At 40.4% G+C, this 25,094-nt stretch overlaps 1 protein-coding gene across 1 annotated transcript in view; it reads left to right on the top strand.

Moving 5' to 3' along the window:
* The window catches only part of LOC109866443 (transient receptor potential cation channel subfamily A member 1-like), a 72,289-nt gene that overhangs the window by 6,677 nt on the left and 40,518 nt on the right, over positions 1–25,094 (top strand). The window contains exons 4-8 of the mRNA XM_031836433.1: positions 2,601–2,708; positions 4,700–4,808; positions 14,348–14,493; positions 17,657–17,793; positions 23,659–23,707. Coding sequence (XP_031692293.1) covers positions 2,601–2,708; positions 4,700–4,808; positions 14,348–14,493; positions 17,657–17,793; positions 23,659–23,707 — 549 coding nt within the window. The remainder of the gene's footprint in view (positions 1–2,600; positions 2,709–4,699; positions 4,809–14,347; positions 14,494–17,656; positions 17,794–23,658; positions 23,708–25,094) is intronic.

Genomic DNA, 25,094 nt, shown 5'->3' with positions numbered 1-25,094 from the left:
GAAATTACAAATTTGTGGAAAAAAACATGTTTATTAATTTACCTAGAGGTTATACATATTTAGGCTTTTAGTTGTGAAACAGGCTTGTGGTGAAATCATTGTCAAAATATCAGGAGATACTGTTCAATGTAGGTGTAGTTTATTTATAGATTCTGTTCCATGAAGGTGTAGATTATGTATAGATTCTGTTCTATGTAGGTCTAGATTATTTATAGATTCTGTTCCATGTAGGTGTAGATTATTTATAGATTCTGTTCCATGAAGGTCTAGATTATTTATAGATTCTGTTCTATGTAGGTCTAGATTATTTATAGATTCTGTTCCATGTAGGTCTAGATTATGTATAGATTCTGTTCCATGTAGGTCTAGATTATGTATAGATTCTGTTCCATGTAGGTCTAGATTATTTATAGATTCTGTTCCATGTAGGTCTAGATTATGTATAGATTCTGTTCCATGTAGGTCTAGATTATGTATAGATTCTGTTCCATGTAGGTCTAGATTATTTATAGATTCTGTTCCATGTAGGTCTAGATTATGTATAGATTCTGTTCCATGTAGGTGTAGATTATGTATAGATTCTGTTCCATGTAGGTGTAGATTATGTATAGATTCTGTTCCATGTAGGTCTAGATTATTTATAGATACTGTTCCATGTAGGTCTAGATTATTTATAGATTCTGTTCTATGTAGCTCTAGATTATTTATAGATTCTGTTCTATGTAGGTCTAGATTATTTATAGATTCTGTTCTATGTAGGTCTAGATTATTTATAGATTCTGTTCTATGTAGGTCTAGATTATTTATAGATTCTGTTCTATGTAGCTCTAGATTATTTATAGATTCTGTTCTATGTAGCTCTAGATTATTTATAGATTCTGTTCTATGTAGCTCTAGATTATTTATAGATTCTGTTCTATGTAGCTCTAGATTATTTATAGATTCTGTTCTATGTAGCTCTAGATTATTTATAGATTCTGTTCTATGTAGCTCTAGATTATTTATAGATTCTGTTCTATGTAGCTCTAGATTATTTATAAATTCTGTTCTATGTAGCTCTAGATTATTTATAGATTCTGTTCTATGTAGCTCTAGATTATTTATAGATTCTGTTCTATGTAGCTCTAGATTATTTATAGATTCTGTTCTATGTAGCTCTAGATTATTTATAAATTCTGTTCTATGTAGCTCTAGATTATTTATAGATTCTGTTCTATGTAGGTCTAGATTATTTATAGATTCTGTTCTATGTAGCTCTAGATTATTTATAGATTCTGTTCTATGTAGCTCTAGATTATTTATAGATTCTGTTTCATGTAGGTCTAGATTATTTATAGATTCTGTTCTATGTAGCTCTAGATTATTTATAGATTCTGTTCTATGTAGGTCTAGATTATTTATAGATTCTGTTCTATGTAGCTCTAGATTATTTATAGATTCTGTTCTATGTAGCTCTAGATTATTTATAGATTCTGTTTCATGTAGCTCTAGATTATTTATAGATTCTGTTTCATGTAGCTCTAGATTATTTATCGATACTGTTACATATAGAAATATCAAAACATTATTTTCAACAACTCTAAAGTAATTGTCTGAGGAATATTGCCCCTCCAACCTCAGATATTGCCCCTCCCTGTGGGTGACTGAGTGTGGGTGATTGAGTGTGGGTGATTGAGTGTGGGTGACTGAGTGTGGGTGACTGAGTGTGGGTGTAAATTATGTGTTCACTCTGGGGTTAGATCATGTGGCTGGGGAAACCTGAATAGAAAGGGTTCAGCCGCAGCCACACACTGTGCTAAAGATGATTGAACATGAGAACCCTTGGCTCTAGGACCGTGTTGACTCGTAGGACCTTGTTGACTCATAGGACCTTGTTGACTCATAGGACCTTGTTGACTCGTAGGACCTTGTTGACTCGTAGGACCTTGTTGACTCGTAGGACCTGGTTGACTCGTAGGACCTGGTTGACTCGTAGGACCTGGTTGACTCGTAGGACCTGGTTGACTCGTAGGACCTGGTTGACTCGTAGGACCTGGTTGACTCGTAGGACCTGGTTGACTCGTAGGACCTCGTTGACTCGTAGGACCTCGTTGACTCGTAGGACCTCGTTGACTCGTAGGACCTCGTTGACTCTAGGACCTTGTTAACTCGTAGGACCTTGTTAACTCGTAGGACCTTGTTGACTCTAGGACCTTGTTGACTCGTAGGACCTTGTTGACTCTAGGACATCGTTGACTCGTAGGACCTTGTCGACTCGTAGGACCTTGTTGACTCGTAGGACCTTGTGGACTCTAGGACCTTGTGGACTCTAGGACCTTGTGGACTCTAGGACCTTGTGGACTCGTAGTACCTTGTTGACTCTAGGACATCATTGACTCGTAGGACCGTGTTGACTCGTAGGACCTTGTTGACTCGTAGGACCTTGTTGACTCGTAGGACCTTGTTGACTCGTAGGACCTTGTTGACTCTAGGACCTTGTCAGCCTTTCTGTTGTCTGTTCTGGGGTGACGATACCAGCTGTCCCTGTGTCAGGAAGCCGAGAGCGGAGAGAGGTATTTATGTATCACTGAAGGCCTCATTATTCCTTTGTGTGTGTGTAGCTCCTGTTGTCCCACTATAAGACAGAGTCTAACCTACAAGGATGTCTGGGCAACACTCCTGTCATGTTAGCCTGCTCCATCAACAACACTGAGGCTCTCTCCATACTGGTGAGTATTCACACTGACATGTGTACTGTAAGTGGCTGTAAACGTACAGATATACACGAAATATGAAGAACATAATTGTTTTTACAAGTTGAAACTTGCTGGGGCTATACTTGTGAACATTATAAAAAAGTTTAAGTTTAACCATCAGACGATTAAATAACATTAGCTGTTCCCATTACACAACCTGCCGCATTTAGCCATATGCTAACTTCACCACGTGGTCGTGAATGTATCCGGTTCAAATTCTGTACGAGCAAATGAAAATGATCGACGTAGCTAGACGTGACAGAGCACTTTTCTATCAGAGCGTTCTTAATGTATAGCAACCATCTGCTAATCAGCTAAAACTGTCACGGTTTTCTTTAGGTGAAGTAGAGGCGGACCAAAATGCAGCGGAATTGTTATTCATGATTTTTTATGAAGAAAACTATACATGAATAAACTAACAAAAAACAATAAACGTGAGAACCTAACCAGCCTATCTGGTGACAACAAACACAAAGACAGAAACAATCACCCACGAAACACTCAAAGAATATGGCTGCCTAAATATGGTTCCCAATCAGAGACAACGATAAACACCTGCCTCTGATTGAGAACCACTCCAGACAGCCATAGACTATGCTAGATACCCCCACTAAGCCACAAACCCAATACCTAACAAAACCCCAAGACAAAACACACCACAATAAACCCATGTCACACCCCGGCCTGACCAGAATAATAAAGAAAACACAGAATACTAAGACCAGGGCGTGACAAAAACGCACATCATTTTTCAGATGGATGTTTATCTCAGTGTTGCGAGCCTGGCTCCTGGTGATTTTATACAGATCGTATAACTCAGTTTAACTCATAATAACTCATCCTACGACCATATAACTCAGCATAACTCAGTATAACTCAGTATAACTCAGAATAACTCAGCCTTCGACAGTGTAACTCAGTATAACTCAGTATAACTCAGTATAACTCAGTATAACTCAGCCTCATGTGTTTAGCACATGTGAGCTAGTTGACAGGTAAGTGCTAGACTCTTTCTCAATTCATCCATCCTCGATTCCTTTCCTCATTTCCTTCAACCCCAGCACATTGACTCGGTACCCGTTCCTCCTTGTGTAAAGCCTAGTTATTATTACACTTGGGAAAGAACAAATGAAGGAGAAAAGAAGCAAGCCTTGAATTTTATAGGATGATACTGAATTTGTTAATGGAAATAATCAGTGCCACATGGTGAGGTTAGCATAGGGGCTAAATGTGCCAGGTTATGTAATGGGAAGAGCTAACATATAGCCTTTCATCACGCGCAACCACGTTGACAATTCAAATTGGCTGATGCTTAAACTTGAACTAACACTTAAAGGCCCAGTGCAGTCAAACATGTGATTTTCCTGTGTTTTATATATATATATAACCATAAAAGCCTTTATATTTATACAGCCACACTATGAGGATGGAAAAATACTATGAAATTGTGAAAATTTCATTTTTTTACCAGTAGATAATAAAAGGAAATAGCTTTTCCCGAGAAAGAGACAGTTCTACAATTGACAATTGTATGAAAATTGCATGACAAGACTATCAATGCTATTGCAAATCACTGCCTCTTCCTCCTAATGCATCTCTGTTCCTGTTCTCTGTCCAAATCACTGCATCTTCCTCCTAATGCATCTCTGTTCCTGTTCTCTGTCCAAATCACTGCCTCTTCTCCCTAATGCATCTCTGTTCCTGTTCTCTGTCCAAATCACTGCATCTTCCTCCTAATGCATCTCTGTTCCTGTTCTCTGTCCAAATCACTGCCTCTTCTCCCTAATGCATCTCTGTTCCTGTTCTCTGTCCAAATCACTGCCTCTTCTCCCTAATGCATCTCTGTTCCTGTTCTCTGTCCAAACCACTGCATCTTCCCCCTAAAGCATCTCTGTTCCTGTTCTCTGTCCAAATCACTGCCTCTTCCCCCTAAAGCATCTCTGTACGTGTTCTCTGTCCTGTAGCTGAAGCACGGGGCACAGCTCAGTAGTCAGAACAAGCTAGGCCACTTCGCCATCCACACAGCTGCCTTCGCAGGCGCTAAGAAAGCCATGGAGGTCATCCTCAAAGCTGGTACGTGTTTACCATGACAACAATAAAGGACTGCATTTACTTTTTCGCTTTTTCTATGGATCCTACTGTAATGATAATCATAAAGTATGGATCCTACTGTAATGATAATCATAAAGTATGGATCCTACTGTAATGATAATCATAAAGTAGGATCCTACTGTAATGATAATCATAAAGTATGGATCCTACTGTAATGATAATCATAAAGTATGGATCCTACTGTAATGATAATCATAAAGTATGGATCCTACTGTAATGATAATCATAAAGTATGGATCCTACTGTAATGATAATCATAAAGTATGGATCCTACTGTAATGATAATCATAAAGTATGGATCCTACTGTAATGATAATCATAAAGTATGGATCCTACTGTAATGATAATCATTAAGTATGGATCCTACTGTAATGATAATCATTAAGTATGGATCCTACTGTAATGATAATCATAAAGTATGGATCCTACTGTAATGATAATCATTAAGTATGGATCCTACTGTAATGATAATCATAAAGTATGGATCCTACTGTAATGATAATCATTAAGTATGGATCCTACTGTAATGATAATCATAAAGTATGGATCCTACTGTAATGATAATCATTAAGTATGGCTCCTACTGTAATGATAATCATAAAGTATGGATCCTACTGTAATGATAATCATTAAGTATGGATCCTACTGTAATGATAATCATAAAGTATGGATCCTACTGTAATGATAATCATTAAGTATGGCTCCTACTGTAATGATAATCATTAAGTATGGATCCTACTGTAATGATAATCATAAAGTATGGATCCTACTGTAATGATAATCATAAAGTATGGATCCTACTGTAATGATAATCATTAAGTATGGCTCCTACTGTAATGATAATCATTAAGTATGGATCCTACTGTAATGATAATCATAAAGTATGGATCCTACTGTAATGATAATCATTAAGTATGGCTCCTACTGTAATGATAATCATAAAGTATGGATCCTACTGTAATATAATCATAAAGTATGGATCCTACTGTAATGATAATCATAAAGTATGGATCCTACTGTAATGATAATCATAAAGTATGGATCCTACTGTAATGATAATCATAAAGTATGGATCCTACTGTAATGATAATCATAAAGTATGGTATCTGTAAAATGTTTTTCTTTAGGTCTACTATCATGTGTCCCCTCCCCACTATTACCATTGTATAGTTACCATCTTTTTAATCTATTTTATTTTTATTTCACCTTTATATTTCACCAGGTAGGCAAGTTGAGAACAAGTTCTCATTTACAACTGCGACCTGGCCAAGATAAAGCAAAGCAGTTCGACACATACAACGACACAGAGTTACACATGGAATAAAACAAACATACAGTCAATAATACAGTATAAACAAGTCTATATACGATGTGAGCAAATGAGGTGAGATAAGGGAGGTAAAGGCAAAAAAAAGGCCATGTTGGCGAAGTAAATATAATATAGCAAGTAAAACACTGGAATGGTAGATTTGCAGTGTGTCACAGTGTGTGATCTGAGTGGGCATTCTATGTTGTGTGTCTAGTTTGTCTGTTTCTGTGTTTGGCCTGATATGGTTCTCAATCAGAGGCAGGTGTTAGTCATTGTCTCTGATTGGGAACCATATTTAGTGTTGGGTTTTGTGGGTGATTGTCCTTATGTCCTTTTTCTGTCATGTTACTTAGCACCAGTGTTAGGCTGTTTTGGTTTTCGTATTAAGTTTATTGTTTTGTATTGGATTCGTGTTCACTTTGTTTTCATTAAACATGGATCGCAATAGCCACGCCGCATTTTGGTCTGACTCTCCTTTGCCTACAGAAAACCGTGACACAGTGGAAGAATGTGCAAAGTAGAGATAAAAATAAGGGGGTGCAAAGGAGCAAAAATAAATAAATAAATAAAATAAAATAAATACAGTAGGGAAAGAGGTAGTTGTTTGGGCTAAATTATAGGTGGGCTATGTACAGGTGCAGTAATCTGTGAGCTGCTCTGACAGCTGGTGCTTAAAGCTAGTGAGGGAGATAAGTGTTTCCAGTTTCAGAGATTTTTGTAGTTCGTTCCAGTCATTGGCAGCAGAGAACTGGAAGGAGAGGCGGCCAAAGAAAGAATTGGTTTTGGGGGTGACCAGAGAGATATACCTGCTGGAGCGTGTGCTACAGGTGGGAGATGCTATGGTGACCAGCGAGCTGAGATAAGGGGGGACTTTACCTAGCAGGGTCTTGTAGATGACATGGAGCCAATTGGAGGCCACGGAAGGAGAGTTGCATGGCATTGAAGCTTGCCTGGAGGGTTGTTAACACAGTGTCCAAAGAAGGGCCAGAAGTATACAGAATGGTATCGTCTGTGTAGAGGTGGATCAGAGACTCACCAGCAGCAAGAGCAACCTCATTGATGTATACAGAGAAGAGAGTCGGTCCAAGAAATGAACCCTCTGGCACCCCCATAGAGACTGCCAGAGGTCCGGACAGCAGACCCTCCGATTTGACACACTGAACTCTATCAGAGAATTAGTTGATGAACCAGGCGAGGCAATCATTTGAGAAACCAAGGCTGTTGAGTCTGCCGATGAGGAGGTGGTAATTGAGTCGAAAGCCTTGGCCAGATCTATGAATACGGCTGCACAGTAATCTTTCTTATCGATGGCGGTTAAGATATCGTTTAGGACCTTGAGCGTGGCTGAGGTGCACCCATGACCAGCTCTGAAACCAGATTGCATAGAGGAGAAGGTATGGTGGGATTCGAAATGGTCGGTAATCTGTTTGTTGACTTGGCTTTCGAAGACCTTAGAAAGGCAACAGGGTAGGATAGATATAGGTATGTAGCAGTTTGGGTCTAGAGTGTCCCCCCCTTTGAATAGAGGGATGACCGCGGCTGCTTTCCAATCTTTGGGAATCTGGCTGGGTATCCAGGGGCGTAATGCACACCAAAAGTCTGAGGGGACACAAAGTACATGAGGATAGCTGGGGTTGGTCCATAGGGGTGTTAGCCCCTCCTTGTTTGGAAAGCGCCAACGCTAAGACCTTCCTCTGTCAATAAAACATTTTCCCAGGGTCTGCAAAACCGCAGCATTCAAATGAGGCTGCAATGAAAACTAATGGGCCTGTAGTGACTGTATTGGCATAAAAACCTGGGATGTAAATTACGTTTCTATTCAAGTGTTGATTGACATGGTAATGGACCAATAGTATTGGAGAAAAGTTTTAAAAAAATGACCTGTCTGACGCTGGATGTTACGTAATGTACCACACGCATTATGCAACTCATCTAATGCCATACAGTCTCTTTCCACCTGGGGTAGCGCCTCTCTCTCAGATTAAAAACAATAAATGATCAATGCTGAGTGTAATGGGGAGTATAAAGTGAATTACCTGTGAGTTCGTCAATAGTTAATTCAATCAATAGTTCATTTGTCACGTAATCACTGCAAGCCATCATGAATCTCAAAAGCCGTTACAGCCGCTGTTTACTTCTGAAGATAACTTCAGAGCTGCCTGAAATAACTTGATTCAAATTCGACACGAACCTTCAAATAGGTATGTAAATGACACATTATATAAACTCTTTATAGTGTTTTATTGGCATTTTAAAGGTGATAAGTTGGACAAATCGAGTGAATAAAAGCTGTTTCCCCACACAACATACTGTATCTCCCCCTTTCACTATCACTCAGTAGGTTTTTTAAAAAGACCCGACGGGGCTCTTCAGTCATGTAGAGACGGGCAGCATGAAGGTCTCGTCATAGATTTTGCTGGAAAGGGGAGAAATTCTGCTTTACAATGGTATTCATATTACAGTTGACCTGGAAGTATTAGATTTTGTATACTCAGTATATACTGGATAGACTACATGATCAAAATAACATCTTGTTCCAAAATCTTAGGCATTAATATGGAGTTGGTCTCCCCTTTGCTGCTATAACAGCCTCTACTCTTCTGGGAAGGCTTTAATATGGAGTTGGTCTCCCCTTTGCTGCTATAACAGCCTCTACTCTTCTGGGAAGGCTTTAATATGGAGTTGGTCTCCCCTTTGCTGCTATAACAGCCTCTACTCTTCTGGGAAGGCTTTAATATGGAGTTGGTCTCCCCTTTGCTGCTATAACAGCCTCTACTCTTCTGGGAAGGCTTACCACTAGATGTTGGAACGTTGCTGCTATAACAGCCTCTACTCTTCTGGGAAGGCTTACCACTAGATGTTGGAACGTTGCTGCTATAACAGCCTCTACTCTTCTGGGAAGGCTTTCCACTAGATGTTGGAACATTGCTGCTATAACAGCCTCCGCTCTTCTGGGAAGGCTTTCCACTAGATGTTGGAACATTGCTGCTATAACAGCCTCTACTCTTCTGGGAAGGCTTTCCACTAGATGTTGGAACATTGCTGCTATAACAGCCTCCGCTCTTCTGGGAAGGCTTTCCACTAGATGTTGGAACATTGCTGCTATAACAGCCTCTACTCTTCTGGGAAGGCTTTCCACTAGATGTTGGAACATTGCTGCTATAACAGCCTCCGCTCTTCTGGGAAGGCTTTCCACTAGATGTTGGAACATTGCTGCTATAACAGCCTCCATTCTTCTGGGAAGGCTTTCCACTAGATGTTGGAACATTGATGTGGGGGACTCGATTCTATTCAGACTTAAGAGCATTAATGAGGTCGGGCAATGATGTTGGGCGATTAGGCCTGGCTCACAGTCAGCGTTCCAATTCATCCCAAAGGTGTTCGATAGAGTTATGGTCAAGGCTCTGTGCAGGCCATTCTCAACAAACTATTTCTGTATGGACTTCTCTTTGTGCATGGGGGCATTGTCATGCTGAAATAGGAAAGGGCCTTCCCAAACTATTGCCACAAAGCTGGAAGCACAGAATCGTCTGGAATGTCATCGTATGCTGTAGCATTACAAGTTCCTTTCACTGGAACTAAGGGGCCTAGCCCAAACCATGAAAAAAGCCCCAGACCATTATTCCTCCTCCACCAAACTTCACAGTTGGCACTATACATCTCTTATCCGCCAAACCCAGATTTATCCGTCTGAATGCCAGATGGTGAAGCGTAATTGATCACTCCAGAGAATTTCCACTGCTCCGGAGTCCAATGGAGGCGAGCTTTACACCACTCCAGCCGTAGCTTGGCATTGTGCATGGTGATCTTAGACTTGTGTGCGGCTGCTTGGCCATGGAAACCCATTTCATGAAGCTCCTGACAAACAGCTGTTGTGCTGACTGACGTTGCTTCCAGAGGCAGTTTGGAACACGGTAGTGAGTGTTGCAATCAAGGACAGAGGATTTTTATGTGCAATGCGCTCCTGTACTCGACAATGACAATTTGTGAACTTATGTGGCCTACCACTTCGTGGCAGAGCCGGTGTTGCTCCTAGACATTTCTACTTCACAATAACAACACTTACAGTTGACTGGGGCAGCTCTAGCAGGGCAGAGATTTGACGATCTGATGAAAAGTGGCATCCTATGACGCTGCAACTTTGAAAGTCACTGAGCTCTTCCATTCTACTGCAATGTTTGTCAATGGAGATTGCATGGCTGTGTGCTCAATTTCTTTTATACACTGGTCACCAATGGGTGTGGCTGAAATTTACTAAACCTCTAATTTGAAGGGGTATCCACATACTTTGATATTGTATCAATGTATACCACTACAGCTGCCAAACACAGAGGAGATGCAGATGCAGGTTTGAATGAATTTAGCTCTATGGTGTCTTCTTCATGGATGTACTACATTTTAGCTCACCAGCATCTAAAACACTTGGTTTGGAATGTAATTATATGCTATCATGGCTAGTATCTAACGTTAGCCAGCTGGAACCAGCTACATAGCACAGGTTCTCCATATGACGTTGAGAAACAGTGCATTGTGGGTAGTTCCGAAGATATCTGGATATAAGTTATTAAATAGGTTAAAAACCAAAAAAATATAACTTTGTCTTTAGTTTGAGGTAACCAGATCATAACTACAACTAAGTTACTAAGTCTTTGACTACACTGTGTTATTACTTTGGTGAGTAAAACTCATGCTTCCTACCCTTTAACTCTACAACCTTTAAAAAAAAAAAATTCTCTCCGCTGTCAAGAAGGGAAAGAATGTTTTGCTTTCAAGGTGGGGGACATTTTTGTTGTTGTTTAGGACCCCCAAAGGAGCTAGGGTCATCTATGACTACATGTGTGGGTATGGATGTAGGTATGCAGACCCGTGAGCCACTGCAGCCCCTCTTGATGAAGTCAGACTTTTTTGTGGCCCCCCACACCCCCATCAACGCTGTCCATCTTTGCACTGACTTATACACGGTGGTCATTTTGTGTCAGAATGGTCAACCAGAGACCACGTCACGGACTCACTGTTTATCCAACCTGTTTACTCATCATCATAACAGGACACTGGATGTGTTTATTCCAACAGTTAAATATTTGTGAAGGTTCTGTCGTTGTCAGATTTGGACCAAATGAGAATTCACATTCTTAAGGCCAGGCCTAGCCAGATGTCCACAGATGGCATGACTAAGGGAGTTGAGTTAGAAGACTCAGATGTTCCTCCACTTGTCATCCTAGTTTCCATTAAACTGAAAGGAAACAAAACACAGTTTAGAGTTATTAACTTGAACAGGATATACCCTAATATCTTAGAAATTCAACTTAGTGTATCTACTGTAAACAGAACAGCTTTCCATGTAGTGTCTGGCCTCAACAGAACAGCTTTCATGAAGTGTCTGTCCTCAACAGAACAGCTTTCCATGAAGTGTCTGTCCTCAACAGAACAGCTTTCCATGTAGTGTCTGGCCTCAACAGAACAGCTTTCATGAAGTGTCTGTCCTCAACAGAACAGCTTTCCATGTAGTGTCTGTCCTCAACAGAACAGCTTTCCATGTAGTGTCTGGCCTCAACAGAACAGCTTTCCATGTAGTGTCTGTCCTCAACAGAACAGCTTTCCATGTAGTGTCTGGCCTCAACAGAACAGCTTTCCATGAAGTGTCTGTCCTCAACAGAACAGCTTTCCATGTAGTGTCTGTCCTCAAGAGAATGACCAAGAGAAGGACGTTAACATCATTTAATGAGCCCTATGTTAACAACATTTAATGAGCCCTATGTTAACCACATTTAATGAGCCCTACGTTAACCACATTTAATGAGCCCTACGTTAACCACATTTAATGAGCCCTACATTAACCACATTTAATGAGCCCTACGTTAACCACATTTAATGAGCCCTACGTTAACCACATTTAATGAGCCCTACATTAACCACATTTAATGAGCCCTACGTTAACAACATTTAATGAGCCCTACGTTAACCACATTTAATGAGCCCTACGTTAACAACATTTAATGAGCCCTACATTAACATTTAATGAGCCCTACATTAACAACATTTAATGAGCCCTACATTAACATTTAATGATCCCTACATTAACCACATTTAAGGAGCCCTACATTAACATTTAATGAGCCCTACATTAACAACATTTAATGAGCCCTACATTAACATTTAATGAGCCCCACATTAACCACATTTAATGAGCCCTACGTTAACCACATTTAATGAGCCCTATGTTAACATTTGATGGGCCCTACGTTAACATTTAATGAGCCCTACGTTAACATTTAATGAGCCCTACGTTAACAACATTTAATGAGCCCTACATTAACCACATTTAATGAGCCCTATATTAACAACATTTAATGAGCCCTACATTAACCACATTTAATGAGCCCTACGTTAACCACATTTAATGAGCCCTACGTTAACCACATTTAATGAGCCCTACGTTAACCACATTTAATGAGCCCTACATTAACCACATTTAATGAGCCCTATGTTAACAACATTTAATGAGCCCTACATTAACCACATTTAATGAGCCCTACGTTAACCACATTTAATGAGCCCTACATTAACCACATTTAATGAGCCCTACATTAACCACATTTAATGAGCCCTACGTTAACCACATTTAATGATCCCTACATTAACCACATTTAATGAGCCCTACATTAACCACATTTAATGAGCCCTATGTTAACAACATTTCATGAGCCCAAGCCCAAAAAGCCCAAATGATTGTTCCATTATAAAAGCCCATAGATGTGCCTAGTTATATACTTTCATACTGTTTATGGCCTGGATATACTGCACAACGTTCAAACCGTGATAAAACAGATGAGAACATGTGATTCTGGTGCAGCACATGCTGCCTACAAAGCGAACTTGTTTTGAAAACGCCATATCTCAGACTGGCCAATAAAACAAAAAGATTAAGATGGGCAAAAGAACACAGACACTGGACAGAGGAACTCTGCCTAGAAGGCCAGCATCCCGGAGTTGCCTCTCTTCACTGTTGACTTTGAGACTGGTGTTTTGCAGGTACTATTTAATGAAGCTGCCAGTTGAGGACTTGTGACGCATCTGTTTCTCAAACTAGACACTCTAATGTACTTGTCCTCTTGCTCAGTTGTGCACTGGGGCCTCCCACTCCTCTTTATATTCTGGTTAGAGCCAGATTGCACTGTTCTGTGAAGGGTGTAGTACACAGCGTTGTACGAGATCTTCAGTTTCTTGTCAATTTCTCACATGGAATAGCCGTCATTTCTCAGAACAAGAATAGAGTGACGAGTTTCAGGAGAAAGTTCTTTGTTTCTGGCCATTTTGAACCTGTAGTCGAACCCACAAATGCTGACGCTCCAGATACTCAACTAGTCTAAAGGCCAGTTTTATTGCTTATTTAATCAGGACAACAGTTTTCAGCTGTGCTAACATAATTGCAAAAGGTATTTCTAATGATCAATTAGCCTTTTAAAATGATAAACTTGGATTAGCTAACACAAGGTGCCATTGGAACACTGGAGTGATTGTTGCTGATAATGGGCCTCTGTACGCATATGTAGATATTCCATAAAATACAATAGTAATTTACTACATTAACAATGTCTACACTGTATTTCTGATCAATTTGATGTTATTTTAATAGACAAACAATTTGCTTTTCTTTCAAAAACAAGGACATTTCTAAGTGACCTCAAACTTTTGAACAGTAGTGTATAAATAAATCATATATATGCTCTAATATGTGGTTTGAATTAGTCATCCCCTTAGAAAGCACAATCCATTTCCTTGTGTTAGACTTCGAAACAACATCCACAATGACCATGTTTTACTCTCAACTTCTTTCTTCAAATTGACCAATCACAGTGAGGTGAGTTTTAAAAGCCTGAATCTGTTTTGGTGATGTGTTTTTGATGTGATTTTCAATGCATTTGCGTTGATGTCAGAGTGGCTAGAGGGACAATAGAGCCCTGAGTACCAGGCCATTAGGACCTGAGGATCGTTAGCGAGTTGGGTACTACCAACGCAAGTCCAGAGTGCATAAGACTCATGACTCATGACTGCCGGTCACCACAACAACCCTACTATTGAGATCCACTCTTTGTGTGTGAGTTTAGTTTCAAACGCAGTGTACACACATCCACTGACTTTCAGATGCTGGGTATGAAATGTAACACTCCTGTGTTTGTGTGCTGTCCAGGAGAGGAGATGGGTCATTCCATAGAAGAACACATTAACGTCCTGGATGAGTCCTGCAGTAGTCCTCTGCACATGGCAGTCAGGGGAGGAAATATGGACGTCATTAAGTTCTGCATCCAAAAAGGAGCTAAGATTGATCAGCAACAGGTAGGGATCATATGATTGGTTCAGAAACAGGTACATCAACATATGGGATCATACGATTGGTTCAGAAACAGGTACATCAACATATGGGATCATATGATTGGTTCAGAAACAAGTACATCAACATATGGGATCATACGATTGGTTCAGAAACAGGTACATCAACATATGGGATCATATGATTGGTTCAGAAACAGGTACATCAACATATGGGATCATATGATTGGTTCAGAATCAGGTACATCAACATATGGGATCATATGATTGGTTCAGAAACAGGTACATCAACATATGGGATCATACGATTGGTTCAGAATCAGGTACATCAACATATGGGATCATACGATTGGTTCAGAATCAGGTACATCAACATATGGGATCATATGATTGGTTCAGACACAGGTAACAGATGGGATCATATGATTGGTTCAGAATCAGAGATCCTACAAATCGCTATATCTTCTGTATGCATGGATTCAGCCACCATAATTTGAATAAGCATAGCGTAGCCTAATGTAATTGTCTAAGTACAGTAAATTACTATACAGTTTTCCAATGTACAGCGACCACACAGACAATCACATCAGTTTCACTCGTTTCTATCTTTGAATTTCCAATCTAGGAAATTCATTTATTCATTCATTTAGATGAGGGGCTCATTGGACTGCACCAGAAGATCACAAGGTTAATTAAAGATCTCCTCAGGATCTTCCAGGCAAATAATAACCATTTTGGGATTTATAATCTCTACTCCCACTCTGCCGGTGTAGCAGAGTCTGGGAAAGGTTCCACCATCTGTAAGATTACATCCGAAATGGTACTTACTGTGATGACCTGCACTTACTGTACTGATCACTACTTACTGTGATGACCACCACTTACTGTACTGATCACTACTTACTGTGATGACCTCCACTTACTGTGATGACCTCTACTTACTGTACTGACCTCCACTTACTGTGATGACCTCCACTTACTGTGATGACCTCCACTTACTGTACTGACCTCCACTTACTGTACTGACCTCCACTTACTGCACTGATCACTACTTACTGTGATGACCTCCACTTACTGTACTGATCACTACCTACTGTGATGACCTCCACTTACTGTACATGCCCTCCACCTACTGTGATGACCTCCACTTACTGTGATGACCTCCACTTACTGTACTGACCTCCACTTACTGTACTGACCTCTACTTACTGTACTGTCCTCCACTTACTGTACTGACCTCCACTTACTGTGATGACCTTCACTTACTGTACTGACCTCCACTTACTGTGATGACCTCCACTTACTGTACTGACCTCCAATTACTGTACTGACCTCCACTTACTGTGATGACCTCCACTTACTGTACTGACCTCCACTTACTGCACTGACCTCCATTTACTGTGATGACCTCCACTTACTGAACTGACCTCCACTTACTGTACTGACCTCCACTTACTGTACTGACCTCTACTTACTGTGATGACCTCCACTTACTGTGATGACCTCCACTTACTGTACTGACCTCCACTTACTGTGATGACCTCCGCTTACTGTACTGACCTCCACTTACTGTACTGACCTCCACTTACTGTACTGACCTCTACTTACTGTACTGACCTCCACTTACTGCACTGATCTGTACTTACTGTACTGACCTCCACTTACTGTGATGACCTCCACTTACTGTACTGACCTCCACTTACTGTGATGACCTCCACTTACTGTACTGACCTCTACTTACTGTACTGACCTCCACTTACTGTACTGACCTCCACTTACTGTACTGACCTCTACTTACTGTGATGACCTCCACTTACTGTGATGACCTCCACTTACTGTACTGACCTCCACTTACTGTGATGACCTCCGCTTACTGTACTGACCTCCACTTACTGTACTGACCTCCACTTACTGTACTGACCTCTACTTACTGTACTGACCTCCACTTACTGCACTGATCTGTACTTACTGTACTGACCTCCACTTACTGTGATGACCTCCACTTACTGTACTGACCTCCACTTACTGTGATGACCTCCACTTACTGTACTGACCTCTACTTACTGTACTGACCTCCACTTACTGTGATGACCTCTACTTACTGTACTGACCTCCACTTACTGTACTGACCTCCACTTACTGTGATGACCTCCACTTACTGTGATGACCTCCACTTACTGTACTGACCTCCACTTACTGTGATGACCTCCACTTACTGTACTGACCTCTACTTACTGTATTGACCTGTACTTACTGCACTGACCTTCACTTACTGCACTGACCTCCACTTACTGCACTGATCTGTACTTACTGTACTGATCACTACTTACTGTACTGATCCCTACTTACTGCACTGACCTGCACTTACTGCACTGACCTGCACTTAATTTACTGATCACTACTTACTGTACTGATCCTCACTTAGTGTACTGATCACTACTTACTGTACTGATCCCCACTTACTGTACTGACCCCCACTTACTGCACTGATCCTCACTTACTGTACTGATCACTACTTACTGTACTGACCCTCACTTACTGCACTGACCTGTACTTACTGCACTGATCCTCACTTACTGCACTGATCTGTACTTACTGCACTGACCTTCACTTACTGCACTGACCTCCACTTACTGCACGGATCTCCACTTACTGCACTGATCCACACTTACTGCACTGACCTGTACTTACTGTACTGACCTGTACTTACTGCACTGACCTGCACTTACTGCACTGACCTCCACTTACTCTACTGACCTCTACTTACTGCACTGATCCTCACTTACTGCACTGACCTGTACTTACTGTGCTGACCTGCACTTACTGTACTGATCATCACTTACTGCGCTGACGACCTGCACTTACTGCACTGACCTTCACTTACTGCACTGACTTCCACTTACTGTTCCCGAATGGCATGTGGTGTGGAGCTGAGCGGAGTGGGGATATCTCTGCTCTGTTCCTGCCATTCATTCTTATGACCCTGTAACATTTTACCGCAGGGGTCTAAATCAGGGTCACACACACACCGTTTCTTAATCGTCTTAAACAAATCGAATCAAATTGTATTAGTCACATGGGCCGAATACAACAGGTCTAGTCCTTACAGTGAAATTATTGCGTGTGCGTGTGTGTGTTCTCACTGTGTTTATATTGTACTGTACTCCAGGTGGACCGGTCCACAGCTCTACATTTTGCCTGCTCCCAGGGAGCTACAGAGGCAGTTAAACTGATGCTGTCTTCTTACAGTAGAGTGGACAGCATCATTAACCTGCCTGATGGAGCCTGCCAGACACCTCTACACAGGTGGGAGACTTTGTTCCTTCATTTATTTATTTGTTTCATTCATACATTTTCCCATACATTTATTTGCATGTTTGTTCATTGGTTAATGCATGAATTCATGAATTGCTTTGTTTGTTCATTCATCCATTCATCCAACTGTTTGTTTATCCCATGAATTCCTTTTGAATGTTAAAGTCGTGAACCGATCCATCATAATAACAAATCATCGTTCTGTTCTATGGTGTGACAGAACCAAACATGTTCCAGGAGTCAGGGTAACGGTTGCTCGGTGACAAAGCTTGTGTTTGAAAAGGAACATATCAGTCATATTGTAAGAACTGGCAGGAATAGCTTGAATAATATTTGTAGAGAAAGATAGATAAGAGACGTGACCTCACAACTTATATCTTGGCTGCGTCCCAAACTAGAGCCTAGTCCCTATATAGTGTGCTGCCTTTGACCAGAGCCCGATGTTTCTAGTCCTTTGTCTCCATCACCAGTAACCACGGTAACTATCCAACAGCAGTGTGTGCTGTGTAAAGAGGAACATGGCTTGGCTACACCTGGCTAAAACCTACATCATAACTTAACTACCCTCATAAAAAAAGGGAATGATACTGTAGGTATAAAAAGCTCTACTGACTGGTTAAGAAAGCCTGGGATGACTGGTTTTTAATCATATTTGTGATCGTAAGGATATACCTCAGTCTCACATCCACCCTAACAGCTATGGGAAAATAAAATAAACTGATCCTGACACAACTTAAAAGGAACACGCTTTTTAATGTATTTTAGCTATTTTAGACTGTATTCTTCACCTGCACGTCTTATGAACACTTAGTAATAACAAGTCACTGGAAAAATCTGAACCTCATTATTTTCATGACGTTCAGCCTGACTTCACTTCAGATCCAAATGAAATAAAAAATCTAAACGGACAAATAATTCTGTAGTGTAGTTCATACAATAAGAAATAGAATCGATAGAATGGACATAATGACATCACAATACCCCATAATGACATCACAATACCCCATAATGACATCACAATACCCCAGAATGACATCACAATACCCCAGAATGACATCACAATACCCCAGAATGACATCACAATACCCCATAATGACATCACAATACCCCAGAATGACATCACAATACCCCATAATGACATCACAATACCCATAATGACATCACAATACCCATAATGACATCACAATACCCCATAATGACATCACAATACCCCAGAATGACATCACAATACCCCATAATGACATCACAATACCCATAATGACATCACAATACCCCATAATGACATCACAATACCCCAGAATGACATCACAATACCCCAGAATGACATCACAATACCCCAGAATGACATCACAATACCCCAGAATGACATCACAATACCTCATAATGACATCACAATACCCCATAATGACATCACAATACCCATAATGACATCACAATACCCATAATGACATCACAATACCCATAATGACATCACAATACCCATAATGACTTCACAATACCCATAATGACTTCACAATACCCATAATGACTTCACAATACCCATACTGACATCACAATACCCCATAATGACATCACAATACCCCAGAATGACATCACAATACCACAGAATGACATCACAATACCCCAGAATGACATCACAATACCCCATAATGACATCACAATACCCCATAATGACAACACAATACCCCATAATGACAACACAATACCCCATAATGACATCACAATACCCATAATGACATCACAATACCCATAATGACATCACAATACCCATAATGACATCACAATACCCATAATGACATCACAATACCCATAATGACATCACAATACCCATAATGACTTCACAATACCCATAATGACTTCACAATACCCATAATGACTTCACAATACCCATAATGACATCACAATACCCCATAATGACATCACAATACCCCATAATGACATCACAATACCCCAGAATGACATCACAATACCCCAGAATGACATCACAATACCCCAGAATGACATCACAATACCCCATAATGACATCACAATACCCCATAATGACAACACAATACCCCATAATGACATGACAATACCCATAATGACATCACAATACCCATAATGACATCACAATACCCATAATGACATCACAATACCCATAATGACATCACAATACCCATAATGACATCACAATACCCTATAATGACATCACAATACCCATAATGACATCACAATACCCATAATGACATCACAATACCCATAATGACATCACAATACCCATAATGACATCACAATACCCTATAATGACATCACAATACCCATAATGACATCACAATACCCATAATGACATCACAATACCCATAATGACATCACAATACCCATAATGACATCACAATACCCCATAATGACATCACAATACCCCATAATGACATCACAATACCCCATAATAACATCACAATACCCCATAATGACATCACAATACCCCATAATGACATCACAATACCCCATAATGACATCACAATACCCATAATGACATCACAATAGCCCGAAATGACATCACAATACCCATAATGACATCACAATACCCATAATGACATCACAATACCCCATAATGACATCACAATACCCCATAATGACATCACAATACCTCATAATAACATCACAATACCCCATAATGACATCACAATACCCCATAATGACATCACAATACCCCATAATGACATCACAATACCCATAATGACATCACAATACCCCATAATAACATCGCAATACCCCATAATGACATCACAATACCCCATAATGACATCACAATACCCCATAATGACATCACAATACCCCATAATGACATCACAATACCCCATAATGTCATCACAATACCCCATAATGACATCACAATACCCATAATGACATCACAATACCCCATAATTACATCACAATACCCCATAATGACATCACAATACCCCATAATGACATCACAATACCCCATAATGACATCACAATACCCCATAATGACATCACAATACCCCATAATGACATCACAATACCCCATAATGACATCACAATACCCCATAATGACATCACAATACCCCATAATGACATCACAATACCCCATAATGACATCACAATACCCCATAATGACATCACAATACCCATAATGACATCACAATACCCATAATGACATCACAATACCCATAATGACATCACAATACCCCATAATGACATCACAATACCCATAATGACATCACAATACCCATAATGACATCACAATACCCATAATGACATCACAATACCCATAATGACATCACAATACCCCATAATGACATCACAATACCCATAATGACATCACAATACCCCATAATGACATCACAATAGCCCGAAATGACATCACAATACCCCATAATGACATCACAATACCCCATAATGACATCACAATACCCCATAATGACATCACAATACCCCATAATGACATCACAATACCCCATAATGACATCACAATACCCCATAATGACATCACAATACCCCATAATGACATCACAATACCCCATAATGACATCACAATACCCATAATGACATCACAATACCCATAATGACATCACAATACCCATAATGACATCACAATAGCCCGAAATGACAAAGCAAAAACAACTTTTTAGAACATTTTGCAAATGTATAAAAAATAAAACAGAAAAACCTTATTTACATCAGTATTCAGACCCTTTGCTAAGTTGATCTTGTTTCCATTAATCTTCCTTCAGAATTTTCTACAGCTTGATTGGAGTCCACCTGTGGTAAATTCAATTGATTGGACATGATTTGGAAAGGCACATACCTGTCTACATAAGGTCCCACAGTTGACAGTTCATGTCAGAGCAAAAACCAAAACCATGAGGTCGAAGGAATTGTCCGTAAAATGCAGTGGCATCAAACCTGTGAAAACCATCTTGATGTATTTGATAACATTCCGCTTCAACCATTACCATGAGTCCGTCCTCCCCAATGAAGTTGCCACCAACCTCCTGTGCTGTCTATATAGGGCAAATGGCAGAGTAAGCCAGTAAGCCACCCAACTCTAGTCCTCGAGTACTGCAAACAGTCAGTGGTGAAAAAAAAATACCCAACTGCCATACTCGTGTAAAAGTAAAGATACCTTCATAGAAAATGACTCAAGTAAAAGTGAAATTCACCCAGTAAAAGTCTAAAATATAGTCTAAAATATATATATATTTTTTAAATATACTTAAATATCAAAAGTATATTTAATTGCTAAAATACCAAAGTAAAAGTATAAATCATTTCAAATTCCTCACATTAGGCAAACCACACGGCACAATATATTTATTGATTTTTATTTACAGATAGCCAGGGGCACGCTCCAACACTTAGATATAATTTACAAATGAAGCATTTGTGTTTAGTGAGTCCCATAGATCAGAGGCAGTAGGGATGACCAGGGATGTTCTCTGTTAAGTGAGTTCACCAGATCAGAGGCAGTAGGGATGACAAGGGATGTTCTCTGTTTAGTGAGTCCTCCAGATCAGAGGCAATAGGGAGGACCAGGGATGTTCTCTGTTTAGTGAGTCCACCAGATCAGAGGCAGTAGGGGTGACCAGATATGTTCTCTGTTTAGTGAGTCCTCCAGATCAGAGGCAGTAGGGATGACCAGATATGTTCTCTGTTTAGTGAGTCCTCCAGATCAGCAGCAGTAGGGATGACCAGGGATGTTCTCTGTTTCGTGAGTCCTCCAGATCAGAGGCAGTAGGGATGACCAGGGATGTTCTCTGTTTAGTGAGTCCTCCAGATCAGAGGCAGTAGATGACCAAAGATCTTCTCTTGAATTGGACCATTTTCCTGTCCTGTTAAACATTCAAAATGTCAAATCAAATCAAATCAAAATCAAATTTTATTTGTCACATACACATGGTTAGCAGATGTTAATGCAAGTGTAGCGAAATGCTTGTGCTTCTAGTTCCGACAATGCAGTAGTAACGAGTACTCTAGGTTTCCAGGGAAAATGTATGGAGTAAAAAGTACATTCTTTTCATTAGGAAATATGGTGAAGTTAAAATAAATGTGGTCAAAAATATGAATAGCAAAGTGAAGTAGAGTCACCACTATGCTTAAAAACCTGTTTTTGGAACATTTGTATTCTCCTTTTCATTTTGTCGTTTAGGTTAGTAATGTGGAGTAACTACAATGTTGTGGGATCCATCCTCAGTTTTCTCAGCCATTAAACTCTATAAGCATTTTAAAATGACCATTGGCCTGAGCGGGTTCCTTCCTCTTCAGTACCTGGAAGGACGCCTGTATCTTTGTAGTGACTGGGTGTATTGATACACCATCCAAAGCCTAAATAATATCTTCACCATAATCAAAGGGAGATTTAACATGTGTGTTTTTTTTTTACCCATCTACCAATACTGTATGTGTCTTTTATTTGCGAGGTATTGGAAAACCTCCCTGGTCTTTGTGGTTGAATCTGTGTTTGAAATCCACTGCTCGGCTGCAGGAACTTACATATATTTTGTATGTGTGGGGTACAGAGAGGTAATCGTGTTAAATAATATTATCACACACAAAGAGTGAGTCCATGCAACTAATTATGTGGTTTGTTAAGAACATGTTTACTCCTGAACTTATTTTTGGCCATAACAAAAGGGGTGGAATACTTTTTGACTCAACACATTTCAACTATCTTTGTGTTATAAATGTGATTTTTTAAATTTAATTTTAACATTATTATTTGTTTTACATTACGGGGTATTGTGTTGTGCCAGTAACAAAACAACAACAGGTTGGTAACACAACAAAAACGTGGGAAAAGTAAAGGGGGTAGCGAATACTTTCTGAACCCACTTTGATGTGATTCTTTTTATCCAGGTCAACCATATTTGATCACACGGAGTTGGCGGAGTACCTCATTTCAAAGGTACATACAGTACACACACACACACACACACACACACACACACACACACACACACACACACACACACACACACACACACACACACACACACACAGAGATGTACCTCATTTCAAAGGTACATACAGTACACACACACATGCACACACACACACACACACACACACACACACAGAGATGTACCTCATTTCAAAGGTACATACAGTACACACACACACACACACACACACACACACACACACACACACACACACACACACACACACACACACACACACACACACACACACACACACACACACACAGAGATGTACCTCATTTCAAAGGTACATACAGTACACACACACATGCACAAACCTACACACGCACACACACACACACACACACATCAGAGATGTACATCATTTCAAAGGTACATACAGTACACACACACATGCACAAACCTACGCACGCACACACACAGAAACACACACACACACACATCAGAGATGTACCTAATTTCAAAGGGTTAACACTACAGTAATATAGCAAAGTCCCATGTAAAATAAGAGCACCTTCTCCCAGCTGCCCACTGCACTGAGGCTAGAAAACACTGTCACCACCGATAAAGCTACAATAATTGAGAATTTCAACATGCATTTTTCTTCAGCTGGCTATGCTTTCCACCTGGCTACCAATATCCGGGTCAACAGCTCTGCAACCCTCGCAGCTACTTGGCCAAGCCTCCCCTGTTTCTCCTTCACCCAAATCCAGATAGCTGATTTTCTGAAAGAGCTGCAAAATCTGGACACCTACAAATCACCTGAGCTAGACAATCTGGACCCACTCTTTCTAAAACTATCCGCCAAAATTGTTGCAACCCCTATTACTAGCCTGTTCAACCTCTCTTTCGTGTCGTCTGAGATTCCCAAAGATTGGAAAGCTGCTGCGGTCATCCCCCTCTTCAAAGGGGGAGACACTCCAGACGCAAACTGTTACAGACCTATATCTATCCTACCCTGCCTTTCTAAGGTCTTTGAAAGCCAAGTTAACAAACAGATCACCGACCATTTCGAATCCAATCGTACCTTCTCTGCTATGCAATCTGGTTTCCGAGCGGGACTTGGGTGCACCTCAGCCACGCTCAAGGTCCTAAACGATATCATAACCACCATCGATAAAAGACAATACTGTGCAGCCGTATTCATCAACCCGGCCAAGGCTTTCGACTCTGGCAGTCACCTCATTCTTATCGGCACACTCAACAGCCTTGGTTTCTCAAATGACTGCCTCGCCTACTTCTCAGAGAGAGTTCAGTGTGTGAAATCGGAGGGCCTGTTGTCCAGACCTCTGGCAGTCTCTATGGGGGTGCCACAAGGTTCAATTCTCGGGCTGACTCCTTTCTCTGTAT

This window comes from Oncorhynchus kisutch, linkage group LG11 (genome assembly GCF_002021735.2).
Source record: "Oncorhynchus kisutch isolate 150728-3 linkage group LG11, Okis_V2, whole genome shotgun sequence".
Classification (NCBI taxonomy): Eukaryota; Metazoa; Chordata; class Actinopteri; order Salmoniformes; family Salmonidae; genus Oncorhynchus; species Oncorhynchus kisutch.
This window is presented reverse-complemented; position numbering and strand designations above follow the sequence as displayed.